This window comes from Nothoprocta perdicaria, unplaced genomic scaffold (assembly GCF_003342845.1).
Source record: "Nothoprocta perdicaria isolate Ctin4 unplaced genomic scaffold, notPer1 scaffold_268, whole genome shotgun sequence".
Classification (NCBI taxonomy): Eukaryota; Metazoa; Chordata; class Aves; order Tinamiformes; family Tinamidae; genus Nothoprocta; species Nothoprocta perdicaria.
This window is the reverse complement of record NW_020455497.1, coordinates 401,887-420,042: the sequence shown is the minus strand read 5'-3', so window position 1 is coordinate 420,042 and position 18,156 is coordinate 401,887. Positions and strand designations below refer to the sequence as shown.

At 40.3% G+C, this 18,156-nt stretch overlaps 1 protein-coding gene across 2 annotated transcripts in view; it reads left to right on the top strand.

The window, feature by feature from the left end:
• FHOD3 (formin homology 2 domain containing 3) overlaps positions 1 to 18,156 on the top strand; it is a 363,251-nt gene that overhangs the window by 29,405 nt on the left and 315,690 nt on the right. For both annotated transcript variants that reach the window (XM_026040807.1, XM_026040808.1), the window contains exon 2: positions 3,567 to 3,673. In XM_026040807.1, coding sequence (XP_025896592.1) covers positions 3,567 to 3,673 — 107 coding nt within the window. The remainder of the gene's footprint in view (positions 1 to 3,566; positions 3,674 to 18,156) is intronic.

Sequence of the window (18,156 nt, the reverse complement as noted above, 5' to 3'; positions counted from 1 at the left end):
CTGGGCAGCCTGTGCCAGGGCTCTGTCACCCTCACTGTCAAGAAGTGTTTCCTTAAGTTCCTGTGGAACTTTTGGTGCCTCAGCTTGTGGCCGTTTCCTCTAGTCCTATCACTGTCCACCACTGAGAAGAGGCCGCTCCCTCCTCCTCACTGCCTCCCTTGAGGTATTTATACACGCTGATCAGGTCCCCCCTCAGCCTTCTCTTCTCCAGGCTGAACAGACCCAGCTCTCTCAGCCTTTGCTCATAGGGCAGATGTTCCAGGCCTCTGATCATCCTGGTAGCTCTGCGCTGGACTCTCTCCAGCAGCTCCACATCCCTCTTGTACTGGGGAGCCCAGAACTGGACGCAGTACTCCAGGAGGGAAAAAATTGTCGAGAATGAAGTGAAGCAAATGCAATGAATTTTGAGTTGAATATCCATCTTGCCCGTGATTATAGAAAATAGCACTGTTGGTATGTTTTTGCTTGTTTGCTTTTGAATAGCTGTCTTTGTGTTCTGACTTCTGCCCTTTCTGTAGGGAGATGGGGTGGTAATGAAGTTTTTAATATGAATTATATTAAATCGGATTGCATGTCTTGGATGAACTAAATGGGTGCCATTTCTGAGAGTCTCCAGAGACTGGGAGAAGTGATGAGTAGCAAATAAAACATGTGACAACATGGCGCAGAGGAGAATGAACTAAATATTGAATTGCTAATAATGAGTACTGATAAGTGAACCTTACGCATCATTGGTGTTTTAAAGATGGGCAATTTGCTGGTTCAAAGTATTCACAGGTACCTTCTCTTTGTATTCTCCTTGTGAAATATGAGTGCAATTGAAGTTTGGAGGGGAAAGGTGAGCTTATATAGAGAAGGATAGCTTTAGACTATAGATGGTTTGCTGCCATCTGTTCCTTTCAGAGGTATTGTTTTGCTCCCTCCCATCTCTATACATGCAAACCCACAAGAAAAAAAAATCTTGGCATCGCTCAGTGTTAAGGTACTGAAATTCAGTTTCTCTCCTTGCCATAACTCCTGTTAATGGATGCATTGTATGAGTGCTTTAAAGCATGAATGAATACTCTGTTCAGCTGAAACTATGGAGATGAGATGAAAATACATAGAATGTACTATTTTCCTTTATCTTGTACATTAGGTACTTCCTGTTCTCATCGTGCTTTTTATAGACTAAAGTCATAACATATTAGTAAAACACAGTTCCTTTCCCCTTATTATGCAGTATAATTGGAAATTATGGGCAAATCTCCCAATCTCCATAGTGAGAGCAGAACATTTATCTAATTAGTAGTTTGCCTTTTGGCATTGCTTTGAATAAATTAGCATTTCATTTGATATCCCAGGCTACTGGGAAGAAGTTTCCCAGAGTAATATTTAGTCTGTCTTCACTGAAGAGTCTATTTTGAGTTTAACTTAGGTTAATAATATCCTTTATAATCATAAAGATACAAAATAGTAACAGTGTTGTAATATCAGAGGGTTGCACTTCAAGGTTCTTTTCTCTCTTTAATCCCTAGCATAAAAACTTACGTTGCACTATTTGCATATAAATACTCTTTCCCTACAAAAAAAAGGAGAGAAAACCTGAGGAAGTTTGAAATCCACCTTTACCTGCCTGGGAGTAGGTTTACCTACTCCCTCCACCATTTCCATTTCTCCTGAAGATGATGTCTTCTTTCAAACCGTGAACAGGAGAAAGCACAGTTAATGTGGAGTAACTCAAAAGCTGCTCTCTATCCGTTGCTTAATGTGAACAGATTCTTCTGCAGTATTTCCAAATTGGATGATCCAGAATAACCATCCTAGAACTATGGTCTTTCCTTGTGTATACATGTAGGTCAGAGGCGGGGAACTGGGAAGCTACATCTTAGTATTGACTTCCAAACATCAGTGTGACTTCATATTGTGACTAACTGAAGGATTACTGGGAGCCCATCACCTTCATGGGAAGTTAAATTGGTTAGTTCATCAAAATCAGGGAATCCTGCTGATTATTATTATTATTTTTAGATAGAGATGTAATTTCCTTGAGTCATAGACTTTCAGTCCGTTGCTACCTACTGAAAGAGTCATAGATTGCCATGTGTGGCGAAGGGGTTATATTAAGTGCTGTAATAATTATTCTCCTCAAAGTGACCCTTGTAACATGACTTGTACCTCCATTATAATACTTGTGTTTGCAACCATGGATAGATGTATGTGAAGAACCTGTCACCTTGTTTTGTCAGATCCAGAGGAATGAAATATCTTCTGTTTGGCAGGTCGCTGTGAGGCTGTTCTGTTATCAAACTAGATTTTAGATCCAGTAGATTCAATACTTTGGGAATTACTATGTTTTTGAACTTGGAAGCCATTATGAAATGAGCCCACAGACATTGGAGATCTTCACCTTTAACAACAAAGGACCATAGTAGCTTGTTAAACTGGCCGTGGTGATGGTGGTTCCTCTCCTTCTGGCCTGGCTTCCCTGGGGATGGATGGCCACTCCTTTCCTGGCAGTAGTTTAGGACACCTTGTACTTTCACCTACCCTTTGGTAAATATTTTCTTGTTTCCTTGGCCCTGCAAAGGCTTTTTTTTTTTCCTCATTCCTTGTGATTTGATGCTGTGTTACCATATGGTGAGAGAGGAGCTTATGTTACTTCCTAGTTCTTCCCTTGGGCTTCTTGAGTTACCCCACTCAGTCTAGCAGTTATTTTGCATTTCCTCATGATAAGTTGGTCAGATTTTTTTTTTCATGGATCTTCCTAGACCTACTCCTGAAGAACGAGAGAAAAAAGGAAAAAAAAAAAAAAAGAAAAAAAAAAAAGGAGCTACTTTGCTTGTTTTTTCTTAAACTTCAAACAAATCTCTCTGCTTTTTCGGACAGCTTCTCCATTTCAGGTGTGGCTGTTTACGAACCTTGGTGCCTTTATAGCAAGTTGGTACCTGTGCCCTGAGGCAAGCTAGTACCTGGGTCTGAAATGAGAATGACAAAAATCTGAGGCTTGGTAGATCTTCCCTGCTGCAGGATCTGAACTCTTGGCTGCTGTTGGCCTGCACTAACTTGGTCACATTTTTACTCTCAGGAGGCTTTTTAGTAGCTCGCAAAACAACTGCTGCTTCTGTCCACCTCTATGCAAGGCCTATAAACTCTACTTATACGTACTTATACAGACTTATACTTACTTATATATATACTTATACATACTATGTATACTATATACATACTTATACATACTGTGCAAGCTAAGAACAGAGAGGCTTCCATATCTCGGCTATAAATTTAAGCCTCTTTTCCTTAGAGGCATCCAAAAACACAGCGATAAAACTCTAAAATTATACCTTCAGATTAATAATTTGCTCTATTAGTCATGTTGATACTGTTGTGGCCAAGCATTATCTATTGACTATGGAATTGAGCTCGTAGTACATTAAATTGCATAAAAGTGCACTCCTCCTGTACTCTTTTCTTTACATGTAGTTTATTTTAAGGAGACCCTTTCTGGGGACCTTGAAAATGAGAAAGCTACTGTATTTTGGAGAGAGTTACTGCCCAAATCTGAACTTTTGAATTTTGTTCTACAGCTTGATGATTGCACGCTGCAGTTGTCTCACAACGGCACCTATCTGGATTTAGAATCCACCTTAGCAGAACAACGAGATGAGTTGGAAGGTTTCCAAGAGGATGCTGGGTAAGTAAATGTTTATTAAATTTAGGGGAATAAGCATATGGTCTGGAATTATTGAGGTTTTGAGGGCTTTGGTTAACTAGGTACATTCAGGCTGCCAGACGGAAAAGATAAAATATTTTACGTGTGTAAGCATGTCTTCCCCCTTTCTAGTTAAGGGTTTTATTGGTTCTACATCTATGTTTGCTCTTACAGCTTCTGTAAAAAGATGGTGCATTATAAATCTGTCAGGATTCATTTCTTAACTATTGTGATATAATGAGCTTTCAGAACCACCTCTGAAGTGGGGAGAAAAAAAAAAAAGGAGAACATGTATGTTTACAAATATTTGATCTTAGCATGACATTTTCTGGGTCTTCTATGAGATTTTTTTCATTCAAAATACAAGTGAACAATTTAGAGCTATTTGTGCCCTTCTGGCTGCTGTATGGGATTCAGTGGCTGTAACCAATTGTGTGGGCGTGTTTTGGCATAGGCTGTATGTGTGTGAGGAAGCAAGCTGTGCCCAAAGGAAAGCAACTGCAGCCTAAATTGCTTAAGGCTTGTTCACGCTAAAGGATGCATCTCTTTTGCTTAATGGCTCCTCTCCTTTTCATGTCCAAATCTCTCATGTTCTGGAGGCAACAGCTGTCTTGTTTGTTTGACTAATTCTTCTTATATATTTAAACTGTTTCACTGAAGAATACAATGTTGTGAAACAGGAACCTTACAGTTAGCTTTATGTTTCAGTGCTGCATCCAGTAAATGCTGCCAAGAATTTTAATTAGTATGTTATAGATACTCAGGTGTGTGCATTTGGGCATGTCCATTTCATATGAACCAGTGTCGTTTATTTTGCTAACATTCGGAAGATGAACTGTTGTGTTAGAAATGCCCTAAGTTACAGAGAGGATTCTGCAGCTGATAGTAGCCAGTACAGCTGCGCTGAGCCTCTACTCTTTGAATGTATTTTATTCCTCGCAGTAGGAGCATGCAGTTTGTAAGGTGGTCTAGTCGTAGGTTTGCAGCGACTCTTGTCATTTGTGTATAAATGAGTGATAGGTACTTACTTGACTTACCTTAATTAGCTGAAGTAAAGGCCGTGAAATCTTTTCCTCTTTTGAGGAAAACACAGATTTACAGTTTTGAAATAACTTGGTATGTGTGATCAAGTTGTCAGGTCACATTTTCTTTTCTTTTTTACTGATGTCTGTGCCATACTTCCATTGCCTTTGATACCCAGTGACATCACTCTGATATTAAAAAGTCAGAGACTGGTAGATGCCTTTCTTGCCAGATATCTCACCTTAAACTTCAAGCTGCCTTTCAGATTGTTTTGCTTTCTGTTTCTTTTAGGCATATTACATGTTGTAGACATATTGTCATTATAATCAATGATACAAATTCTTTCCAAAACATTTCAGTTTTTGTTTGTGGTAGCTACGCTAGGAAAAAAGCACTTGAAACTGTTTCTTGGAGTTATGTCTGCTCCATTCCAGTGCACAAAAGCATATTTTGATTTTTTGTGCGTGTGTGCAAGTCTCCTCTTAAAAGTGAAATCTGTCATCAGTTAAGCAATTAATTCATTTGCATATTTATTCTGCTTGCATTGTCATGCAAACCTCCCCTCCATTTCTCTTTGAACTGCCCCCAGCTCGCGGTGGGTCAATAGGAAACCCACCTACGGTTCCTATAGGGAAATAGGAAGTAGGTGTGCGCTGCTGCAGGGGCCAGCGAGTGGTTGGGTGCCCGGTGCCAACCTCAGCACCGGTGCGGGCAGCGCAGTGCCTGTGCGTTACCCCCGCGCGCACGTATCCTGCGGGGCTGCCCCGTGACCCGGCACTTGAGTGTTGATGTGGTTTCTTTCTTGTTGCTTCTTTTGTTCCGTTCCCCCTTCCCATCTCCCCAGGGAGGTTGTGGAGTCTCCTTCTCTGGAGGTCTTCAAAACCTGCCTGGATGCCACCCTAGGTGTCCCTGCTGGAGCAGAGGGTTGGACTAGATGAGCTCTAGAGGCCCCTTCCAGCCTCAACCATTCTGTGATTGTGTGAGTCACAGGGACACCCAGAGCACAGGGCACAGGGTTGTATCCAAAGCTTTGCTAGGCTGCACTGCGATGCAGCTCAGAGAAGTACAAATGGAGAAGAGAGGGAGGAGGTACTGGTCAAGCAGAAAGAGAAGTAAGGGGGGCACCTGACTTTTCAGGTCCTTTTCTGCAAAGCTGTTGGCATTTTGAGAAATGACAAGCAAGTTAGTGTTTATGGCACTGTAAAAAAGGTAAGAGTTGTCCTGAGGTGTTTTGCAGGAATCTAGCCTGTGACATGCAGTGAAATTAGTATTTCTGATACTGGACAGATTTCATCTGAATTTCCGCATCCTGTTTCTATTCATGTTTCAAGAGATAATGGAAGGAAGGTAAACAAGAAGCAGCAGCAATTTAGCAATTTGTTAGCTAGTTTGCCTACCCAAGTCACGATAACATTATCACTTCAGAATAAATGCAAATCTTGTGCTATTTCTAGAACATTTCTTTCTTTACCCCTCCGGATAATAGGGTAGCAAATGAAATCAGTAATATCTGTTTCCACAAGAGGTTTCTGGCAAGCTGCGGGTTTGATGTGTCCCCGCTGCGGCGAGCAGGGCCCAGCGCGGCGACGCTCCTGCCCTGGAGCTGGTGGCCGAGGGCGTCTGGGGCTCGGCAGCTGGGAGCAGCCACCGCGACCGCAGGGCTCCTTCTTGCTCTCTAGGTCATTTCAAGGTCCTGCTCTTAATCTTCAAAGCTTTTAATTTTCTGAGATTAGGCTGCCTCAGGATCTACCCCTCTGCCATGCCGAGGCTCTTGGGCTCGTCAGGGTCACTGAAGCTCGCTGAGCTCTGAAGGAAGGATTTGGTGGCTGGATAATCATGGCATTTTTTAAACTTTAGATCCTAAGCTGTGGAATTGCCTATTAAAAGTGACTAGAATGTGCTGTAATCTTCTCTTTTCAACGTCTTTTGCCTACATGTTCCTGTTTGCTCTAAAATGGCTGCTTTTTTAACACTGATAAGTGATTCATGTGATTACGAGTGATTTATCATTTATAACTGTCAATAGCAGGGCTACAAAAGGCATGCATGTGTACACTGACTTTCGAAGGAATCCTTTCTCTACTGATTATGCTGAAAATACGTTTTGATAGTTGCTAGCCATTGCTAGCAGCAATTGCTCACTGAGCAGAATGTGAATGGAGGCAAGACTGTTTCCTGTATCCCTGGCTTTGGCTGCTGCCGTTTGCACTTTGGGAGGTAACGAGGAGACTGAGAAGGACTGGACCAGTTTTGCTCTGGGATAGCTGGGATGAAGCAGGGCCAGGCACTGAGGCGCTCCTCTGAAACTGTGTCTGCAAAAGATGTGAAAGTGACTGATCAATAAAATCACGTTACAACTTAGTTTCTTTCAAGTCTTAAACTTTTTCTTGTTCTTAGCACAAGTAATTTGGTGAGTCCCTCTTTGTATGCTGCTTATAATGTGGAGGTTGAGTAGACTGGCTGTTTCTTCAGGGTATCTGTGATGGATAAAGATCTTAACGATCTTTTTTTTTGCTTACAGTCTTTCTATAGTGAGCAAGAATTCTCAAGAAATTTCTGTTTAAATTACCATATAATGGTAATGGTCCAAGTTCTTTTTATGGACATGTCTTAACAAACTCTTAAGAGAATATGCAAGGTACGCAGCTCTAAACCACAGAACACAAAAGCTTCTTGAAATAGCACGCTGCTGTTCCTCGGGGGAATACATTTTCAAAGCTTTTATTTAACGGATTATTTTAAAGTACCTCTGACAAATCATTTCAGTGTTGATGTTTTTGCATCCTTTAGACTCTGCTGCAGATGAGTTATGCTAGTTGAACCCCATTTAAGTTGTATTCCGGACATTTTTCCATCTCCATTTTATTCATTCTGGACTCGATTCAAACTGTTGAGGATAATGGAGTTTTGGTGGATTTTTTAATATTCTTTGCTAATTTTGTGTGGTATTTTTTTGCCTGCTTGGACTTTGCTTAGTGTAGAGCAAAAAGCAAAATTGTGGAAATGAAAACTTCTGTTATATGTCATTTATACTTGTTACTTGTCATGTGATACTTATTACTCAGATCAAATGCAGAATCTGAAAAATGTCATCGATGATTACAACAAAAAGCAACAAATTAAAGGAACTTTTCAATTAAAAATTAAAATACAATCAAGACTTTTTTAAGATCAGGAGGAGTGAATTAGTTTGAAGCTAGTTTATATCCAGAGCAGGTGAAATGTGGAAAGCCTTCCCATCTCTTGTGTAAGGCATTCATTTATTTATCTCTTGTCATCCTATATCCTTATATCAGGTGCTCAGATACAAGCAATGCAAAACCTAATAATTTTGGAGGAATATGATACTGCATGGGCCTGAGTGACGAAGTGACTTTAATGAGTCTGCTTTTGATGTCAGCTCTCTTTGACCTTGAATAGCCTGGTGTGTTTAAGGATTACCCTCGCTGTGACCCGCCTGTTGTTTCTCATGCTCCTTGGTTGCAGTTTAGATCTATTCAGGCTGTTGCCTAGCTGAGAGGTTATGGCACGTGTTGGAAAGGATAAGGCTTTCTGCAGAGCATCAGGACTGCGGTCCCTGACTTAGCAGTTACATTAAAGTGTTGAAATAAGTTTTGAAGTGGATTATTAGCCAAACACTACTGTTGGAAAATAAAACCCTTAAGATTATGTTTTTGAAAACTTAGAAAAACAGAACTCTTTTTCTTAATGGCCAAGGTGGTGTCTGGTTTCCTCCCCAACTTTTCCAAAGTTTGAGAGTGATAACATCCATGTGGACTCCATTCCCAGCCTCTGAGGGTTGTTGCTTCCCAAGCTTTTCCCCTGTTGCAGGGTTCTGGAAAAGCAGTATCCTGGCATCAGCAGCACACTGGCTCCTCTGGAAGTTAGTGCCCAGGAACTGCAAAGGCATCAATTCATATCAAGTCATATCAAAAGTGCATCCTTGCACTTAGCATCCTCGAGAGCTAAACTCGCAAATACAAACTGTCTTGTCACTGTCATTCTGTAACACCTGGATCTCCTTCTCTGCTGTGTTTCCCTGATGCTTGCTTGCATCCCTCTTTTGTAGAAGAGAAAAAAAAATCCACATCTGTGCTCATACATATACTTAAGATCTGATATTTTTAAATGTACTGATTATCACTGGCAAATAAATGTATTTTAAAGTGTATTTCAAAAATACTACTGTAGCTGCCTTTCTTCCAGGCTGCTTAATATACTAAATGTAGTGTCAAACCAGAAAACAAGTATTGATTCTTTCAGTTTTTCCTATTTTAAGTGAAGCTTAATTTGCTATTTAGATGTAAATATGAAAACAGCTGAAAATCCAAAAATTTGAGTGGAAATTCAGGATAAATAAAAACAGTTCAAAGGAACAACAGCTGCTATATGTCTTGTTTTCAAACAATTTTATTAACACTGAGGTTTTGTCATGCTGCATTTGCATTCTGTTCTCCTCACTGAGGAGGAGTTTTTAAGCTGAGTGAGCAACTCTTGAGGACTGCAAATGTGTGTTACAAAAATAATTTAAGGATTCGGGCCTCAAACAACAGATGTGAGGAAAAAGCATTTGCCCCTGGGCTGCTCTAGAGGCATTGAGGCCAGCGTGGGACTGCCCGGAGTGTAAGTGCCCGAGCATATGGGCAGTTAAGTGTGTTTGTGCCAGGCAATTAATAAAAGCTGTGAACTTGCCACATTTCCTCTTCCCTAGCAACTCTTCATGCGCCTCTTGCCCTGCGGTAAACACCAAGTAGGTTTGTTTATGTAAGCAATTTCCTGCTGTTTATTCCATGGAAATTAACTCATCTATCTGTGCTCTTGGTGTGTGGTTTTTGTTTGTTTGGGTTTTTCTCACTAACTAAACTAAGGTAATAACCTCTTCTGATAAAAACTAAGTGTCCCCAGTTTAGCCTGCAGCCATGGACTAAGAGCTTAAACCGTGTCAAATCTGACTAGCCCAAACTCCAGTACTAAAGCCATGTAACTAGGGACCTTTGCCATGGTGAAGAGCACAGCAAGGCAAAATAGTATTTTTCTATTTGGTGTTTATTGCTTGGTAAATTGTGCTCACTAGCAAAAGCATTGATGGTCAGGCAATAAATATGAAATCTCCTTCCTAATTGGGTTTAATGCGGTGAAATGAGGTTTGACCTGAGACCAAAGTCTTTTCCAGAGCTTTGTGTCCAGTTATAAAGCACTTCTTGTCAAATATGGTGCTGATAGAAAATTTCCAAGAGGAGAGGAGACCCAAAAGAGTGTTTTGGCAAATGCAGAGTACAACTTTTGCTTTTTTTGTGCTTATTGTAGCAAACATAAACTATGTGCTCTGCGTACTTACATGTAGTTTATGTGTTTAACTCATTTATATACTCATGAACGTATACATGACATCCTGCTGTAAAGTAGGGCAGTTCTTACCGAGACTGGTTAAACTGGTAATGTTCTGTGAAAGAATGTAGTTGGGTAATTAATGCCGCAGGACTTCTCTTTGAAAAGTATTTTCTGTAACTCCTGGGAATCTCTTCTTCAGGTTATAATCTTTTAGTATTATCAATTAAATTGGCAAACCTTAAAAGCTGAGTTTTTCTCTCAGGGTATTAGAGAATGCCTAGCAGAAGGAAGTTTATGAAAAATTATGAAAGCTATTTTTTTCCTAGCTAGTCAAGTCAGTCTTTAAAATTATTTTAATTAAAAATAAAAATAGGAGCTCTTTTTGGTACTGTAAGCCAGAGTTCTAGGAATGGTAGCAGGGGATCTGTGTGGGAATAGGAAGTACTGTGTATGTGCCCTTTGCTTCTGTTCTGTGACTGCAGATTTTCTGTTTTGAAAGAACTGCAGTACTTGGGAGGAACACCGGCATTTGTAATATCTACTGACAGCAGCAAAGTAACCAGAGTTTATGACCAGAGCACTAGTCAAATGATATGCTACTTATGCAGCAGGAGAACATGATGCTGGGTTGATGAAAAGTGAGGACACAAGCCTTTCACTCTTATTTTTTACCCACAAGTGGTATTATTGTTAAAATAGGATCTCTAATGCAGATCTCTGTGAAAAGCTTTTTGTTTTTTTTTTTTTTTTAATGCAAAAATATAAGATGGAGGTTGAAATGAAAATGCCACCAGTGTTTTCCAAAGTGACAGCATAAAAATTCTGCTAAAAACTAGTATATATGTTTTGAGGTTTTGCTTAGCTATGGGAAGGCAGGGAAAGGGCAACAGCTTTGTTAAGAACAGCTCTTGAAGAAGGGTCGTTCAGGTGGGTATGAAGGCAGCAGTCAGCTTTCACGTTTCAGGGGCCTTTAGAAGGTCATCATTTTAACATGTGGAAACGGAGCCATTGAAAACAGAGAAATACCCAGCCTGATGATTCAGAAAGGAGCTGGGGTGGCTTCTCATATTCCACTTTGAGGCTTCTTTACATGGAAATGATTGGGTAAGGGATATATGCAATAAATGCTCTGATACATTTAACTTGCTGCATTTTTCATAGTGTGAAAAAATGTTTTATTTTCTTTTTGGCAAAAATCACTGCCCTGTGGTGAGATTCATGAAAACTCCACCTGGAGCTTTGCTACCATTTACTCGGTGCGCCTCAGTATTGCACGTAATTTTGCACTGCTAAGGGAGGCTTGAGGCTAAACCTCCCCCCCCATTTCGTTTCCATTTAGAAAGGCAAGATGAAAAGAAAACTCTACTGATATTTTTCTCGATATGAAGAGGAAACGAGCATCTCCATAGCCTTGATCTATTTCTTTGTCTGTCGTCAAATGGATGCTGGTTTAATAAATGTGTTGTGGTTCAGGAATGCCGAGTTGAAGAACTGTGTTAAATGTTTAAATGATTTTTACATGTCCTAAACGAACAGGATGCTGATACACTAGGAGTTCACTCTCAGTTTTTCTATGGAAAAACAGGCAAGAGAGGAAGGCCGTTTAAGGATAGGTGTATGGGTTTGTCTCCAGCTGCTTGCCATGTACCAGAAACGGTTACTAGTGTGAAGTGTCATCTATCTTCTGTGTTCCTGGAGGTAAATCTTGGCATTTAAAAGACTTTATTTTCTCCTGAACTCTTTCATTTCCATTATTTGATGAGAATAAAATGAACATGATGGATCGTTAGATGATAATCTGTGAAGGACTTAAAAAGTTATTTATTTGGATAAGACTTTTTGACAGTTTTTAGAGGGATTGTTAGTTGTACAAAAGCCAAGTCTTCTCAGGAAGAGAGTGTGTAAACACACATGGAAAGAAGAATTTTTTTTGAATGTAAAATATTTATTTTTTCCTCTGCATCCCTTGAATCTGCAAGTGAGTGGAGAAGTGTATTAACTTTAGATATGGTTTGGCTGCAGTCTTAACAGCTTTGACAGTGAAGCCCAGGGTTTGTGTTGCCTGATTAATGGGAGCTTAAGAAGCACTTTCCTGTGTGTGGGTGTGTGCTGACTTGGAGCTCTTTTTCATGGAGAACCTGATAGACCAAAGTACTTGAACTCTGGCAAAAATTCCCATCTTTTATGCTCTCAACAAGGAATAGCTCGTTTTCCACTGGTGATGTCGAGTACTCTAGACGAACAAGCAAACTGGCTGTAAGGCTGTACCCCAGCGAAGAGCTTTTCACTATTGGAAAGCTGATGGTAAGTTAAGACAGAAGTGCATGGGTGCTGAAATGAAAATGTGAAAGTTGATAGCAGAAATAACATACTTTAGACCAGGTCTATTGCCACATTTACTTTTGGTGGCTTGCAGCTCATGTTTCTTTCTGAGGGATGGGGTCATTTTGGAGCTGAAGGATTGCAGTTGGATGATGTTCTCATTGAACTGTTCCTGCTGGAAATGTACATGTGGTTATACTGGGGAATGCTGGTCCCCAGTATAACCCAGGTTCAAGAAACCTGAATGCTTGTGGAGCCTCTCACAGCAAAATGGGCAGCATGTGTAACACACGTGTGCTTTGAAAGCTCTTCACTGAGGACAGCATCTGTGCTAGGCTCCGTAACGTTTAGATTGCTGTGTCAGGCAATAGTAGCTGCAGATTTGTTATAGGATAAGTTGTCAAGTTAAGCTGGCTTTATGTGCTGTCCAAATCCGAAAACATTTTCAATGTGCGTTGTATGAATTGGTAGATGTTCAAGTTGTTACCAACTTGAGTTTAGTTTTCATCCAAACAGTGCCCACTTTAGGATCAACTGACAAAAATTGTCAGTTTGGAAGCTCAGTGTGATTTGGAAAACCACCGGTGTTTGCATTGGTAGTGGTCAGGATGGAGGATGGAGATACCAGCTGCTTATTTCTGGCGAGGCGGCTTCTGGGCAGCGCAAGTGGCCTGTGCTTGGGTCAGAGGAGGGCGCGCAGCGAGGGCCCCGCAGCAGTGCCAGGGGCCCCGCGGCAGCCGGGGCTCTTGCTGTGCAATAAATAGCAAGTGAAACTAATGAAAGGTGCTGCTATCAGAACCATTTGTTGCTGCTGCTGCCAGCTTCAGTTGAAACTTTGGTATTTTCTTTGTCTCAGTCTCTCTTGCAAGAAGCTCTGCTGGCTCTTAGTTCAGGAATAAAAGCTACCTCTAGTTTTCAGTTGTTGTGCATAATTACTCTTTCTAGCCCAGCAAGATTTTCTACAGAGCCCATGATTATTGCTCCTTGTCCAGAAGCAACTGCTTTAAAGGCAGAAGCCCTTGCTAACAACAGTAAAATGGGGCTTGCTGGAATATTTTTGGTTAAAACTGCTGTAAAAGTAGCATATGTAGCTTAATTTTCTATATATTTAATTCCCCAAGAAGGTGCATCATGGGCATCAGAGGTTGTTTAATGGTGTAATCCAGAGTACAATTTATACGGCATTTCACCAATTTGCTCTAAGCATGCAGCACTTAGCAGAAAATTTAAGTTGCATCCAAGGTTGCGTTATGAGCCTAACATTATATTTAAATATTTCAGGAATGGCAAAAGGTGGTTTTTTTTTTTTTTTTTTGTTTTTTTTTTTTTTTTTTTTTTTTTAAAAAAAAAGAGAGCACAGACAGTCTATGTTATTTATATGATTGAAAGGTAACAAACTATCTTGAATTAAAGTATACAATCTTAACTACTCCTAGCATCAGACCTTGCTTTCACTTGTAATGACCTTTTTATGATTGATCTGTCTGACCTAGAGTGGGTATATAATGTATAATGCAGTATAATGAAGAAGAATAAGCCTGCTTGGCCCCAGTCTGCATTTCTAGATAGTTACTTGAAGACATTTCTTTTGTCACTGTCTTGGATAGACCTTTGACTCTTTTCATCATTGTCAAATGTTGTCTGTGCATCTTCCTTTTCAAAACTTACCTTACATTAGAAAGCAAAGTACAAGAGGTCTGGTAAAGCATAGTATATAGCTAAATATATATTTTTAATTAAGAATAAACTGCTTTTAGTGTTCTCCTTTTATTGAGATACTAAGTAATCATTTAGGAAGTTCTTTTCAGAAGCACCAGTAAGTCTTAAATAGCTATAATTTATTGAATTGTAATGTCTAGACCTTAAGCAAAACATTAGGATGTCTAAGTGGCTTCATAGTGTGAAAGGTTCATCAGGAAGGAAGGAAATAAAATTGATGTATTCTCCTATTGCACAAAGATAAGCTACAGTAGGTTACTGACAATGGTCTTCTAAGCCTTAACTAGATACTTACATAGAAAAGTCAATTTGAAAATCCAACCCCTTTATTAAAGACCTGAGAAAGTGGGATGGCTGTGTCCTGTGGGGCAGTTTTGCCTAGTCTGTGTTTCTCATCATATATATATATACACACACACACACACATATATGATCATATATATATATATACACACACACACATATATATATATATGATGTGTATATATATATATACACACACACACACACGCACACACATGCACACACACATATATATAAAAACAACTGATTAACTTTTCATGTGATATTCTGGAAAATTTAACAGCCTGATGACTGGGGGAGAGAAAATTGATCAAAATGAATTTTGTGTGTGAGAATTTCCTGTTGCAGTTGGGAAGACACAGTGGGAGCTTGCAGAGCAGAGCGTCAGGGCTGTTCATGGGAGGTGACAGAGATGGAGGAGCTGCACCAAATTGAAGCTTGGTGAGCTGCCCCCCAATAAGATACTGTAGATATAAATAAATATGGGACAGATAAATTTGGAAAAGGGAGAAGAAAACTACATTAAAATGTAATGAGTCAGATCTCAGCCAGCTGAAAAGCCAGGAGTGTCATTAGTCAAGAAGGAAGTAAGGGAAGAAGAAAGGGAGATGAGCAAACAAGAACTTCTTGGATGTAGATATTTAAAGTTCACAGCTGTTGGGTTGTATCCTGGTATCTATCTTCTCTTTGTTCCTGTTCCTCTATTTTCTTCAGACTGAAGTAGTCATGGTTCAGTCAAGAACCATGGTGCACGTTTGTATGCACTTGTTCTCTTCCGCTGCCCTTAGAAAGGAAGTTATTTGATTATTTCATATCTCCCGTGGCTATTTCATGAGTCCGTGTGTTCTCTGTTCTCTTCCTGATGACTGAGCTACCTAGTGCTTCCAGAAGATCACCACAGATCTCAGCAGGCACCCAGGGAATCTGGGGTACATTGCACCCTAGAAACTGCCGAAGAACCACTGCACACAGCACAGGTAATAATACCTGCTGTATGTTACTTTGAGACATCAGCTGCTGCTTCTGGTTGGTTGATTTCCAGCATGAGGGGAATAATCTACATGTTTGTGTTGAGTTTCTTTTTCTCAGCAAACAACAGAAAAATGAGTATAAATTAACTCTTAAAAATTATTTTTCCAAGATGAACACTCTTTCATTTATTTCCACCTTCTCCCATTCTGTCATCTTGGATTCCAGTATTTTGGATGTTTGAAATACCACAATTTGCACCTCAGATCAGTGATGGTCCTTAAACTTATGCTAAGATAAAGCAAATAAGAAGGTTGCAATATGTTCAGAGTTGTGATGTTAGAGAGGACTTCAGTTTGGAGTTCTGAGGTATTTGAAATGGTCTTGCTCCCAGGTTATGGGAGATAGGAAAAAGGAGTCCTAGAGCAGTATGAGAAAGGGTTCTTGGAAAGGATTTAAAAGCAACATTGAATGCTTTTTGTATAACACTGTTAGCTTATACTCTGTAAACAGTCACTTCAGAGAAAATACAGTCATCTGAAAGGATTGAATCCAGTTGAAAACGTAACCAAAAGCGACCCTCAGTAGCAGCATTTCTGCTCACACTGGGAGAGACCTTACATGTTTTGTGGCAAGCTGGGTTCCAGTTCTGCTTCTTCATTCTACGGGGCTTTTCTAATGCTCACCAGAAGGTATCCAGCTGTGTTCTTTCTGTATTTAAAATTGGAATTTTTGGTGAATAATATATGAAAGTATGAAGAACGGCCCTGCAGCATTTATAAGGAAACTGGAATCAAGTTGCCTTATGATGTCTTGTGGTTTCAGCCTTTAAAACTGCTCAGAGAACAGCTGCTTCACAGAAGTAGAAAGAGGGGACTTTCACAGATAGGGTAGGTTTTGACACTTCCAGGTTATTTTTGACCCTAGTGAGAAAGGCAAGACCTCATTAATTGGGTATATCTACCAATGTCGTCAATTTTATTTTTAGCTTCTATTCACTGTGGTAGTAAAATACTCTCTACTTCCCATTGTTTGTAGATCCTTTCAATATAAAATTAAATGAGAACTAATAGACTGTTGTATATTCATTCCTATTTTGAGGAGCTTATTGTAATATCTTTGGGGATTTATGTCACTGAAAAATTTGAGTTGTGTGACTGAATTCTTTGGGGGGAAAAAAAGAGTGGATTATGTGGTGGGTTGCAAGTGGAAATTATGAACGATGCAGCGTAGTGGTTACAATGGCTTTTATTGCTAAATTTCAGTGTAATGGCCTCATCTCAGGAAGGCTTTAGGAGCATACGGTTACATGTGTGCTGACAGCTGAAATAAGCCTCTGCTACTGTGATATCCCATACTAGCCCCTCCCTCTGCTCCCCACAATTTTGCAGTCTCTCTACAGGGACATTTTACTGCCTTTTCTCACTTGTTTGCATATTCCATATGTTTAAGTGCCTCCTGGATTACTGCTGGGGCATATGGTCATTCCTAGAAGCTAATTCTAATTTTAATGTTATTTTTTGATACTGGAAACTGAAAGTTAGCTTATCTGCTTCTAGCCAATCTGTGAAACTGAGGGGAAAAAATAAAAAGACAAGAATATTTTTCATCCTTTCATCTACCCAGTCAGTCATTCAATCAGAGAAGGCTATCAAGTCATTTAAGCTGGATTTTCCCCTAAGCGAATCCATGCTGACAAATCCTGATCACCTTCTTCATATGCCTGGAAATTGTATCCAGGACAACCTGCTCCATCACCTTTCTAGAAATGGAGGTGAGGCTGACAGGGCTGTAGTTCTTTGGGTCTTCCTTCTTGCTCCCCTTTCTATAAGACTGAAATGATACTGGTTTCTTCCGGTCCTCAAGCACCTAGCACCTCTCCAATCAATATGACCTTACATGCCCTTTCAGATATGATGGAGAGACTTTGCCATCAGAGACAAGTGGCCTTACAGCAACATCCACCAGCCCTCTGAGCACTCATGGGTGCATCCCATCAGGGCCCATGGGATTGCAGACATCCAGTTTGCTTAAGCACTCCCTAGCCTGATCCTGCCCCAACGGGGGAGAGTTTTCCTTTCTGCCTGGTCTCCAGGGCCTGGGATTTCTGAGGGCTGATCTGATCAGTGAAGACCGAAGCAAAGGCAGCATTCAGTACCTCAGCCTTTTCTGTGTTCTTTGTTACCTCAGTCCCTGCCCCATCCAGCAGTGGTTCCATATTTCCCTGGTCTTCCTTTTGTTACCAGTGTATTTAAAGAAGCCCTTCTTGTTGTGCTTGACATCTCTTGCCAAATTAAACTGCAGATGGTCTTTGGCCTTACTATCTCCCTCCCTGGGTATGCAGATGATGTCCTTGTGTTCCTCCCAAGTGGCCTGTCCCTGTTCCAATCTGTGGGCAAGATTGCTGTTTTGGCAAAAGCCAAAACCCCCGCATCCTGCAGAATGAAAGGCCCCATGAAGCTTCTTTACCTGGGCAGCCTAGTAGCTGGATTTTTGATTGAGTATCCTTTGGAAGTGCCCATAATTCAGAGCACTCCAGAGTTCTGAGTGAGTTTGTTTCTCTGTGCTTCCCTTTTTGTCACTAACACCACTTTACTGGGACCTTTGGTTCCATGATTGTGTGTTCTTCATTTCCTTTCTTCCAATTTTTTTCCTCTTTTCTTGGAATTAGCATATTGACCTCAAGCTGGAGAGGTTGCAAATGCTCCCTTGGGAAATTTCTTATATGCAGGGATTATATAGTGACGTAATAGTTTTTTATTTTTTAAACTGGTAACCTTACGGCAAGATTTAAGAGT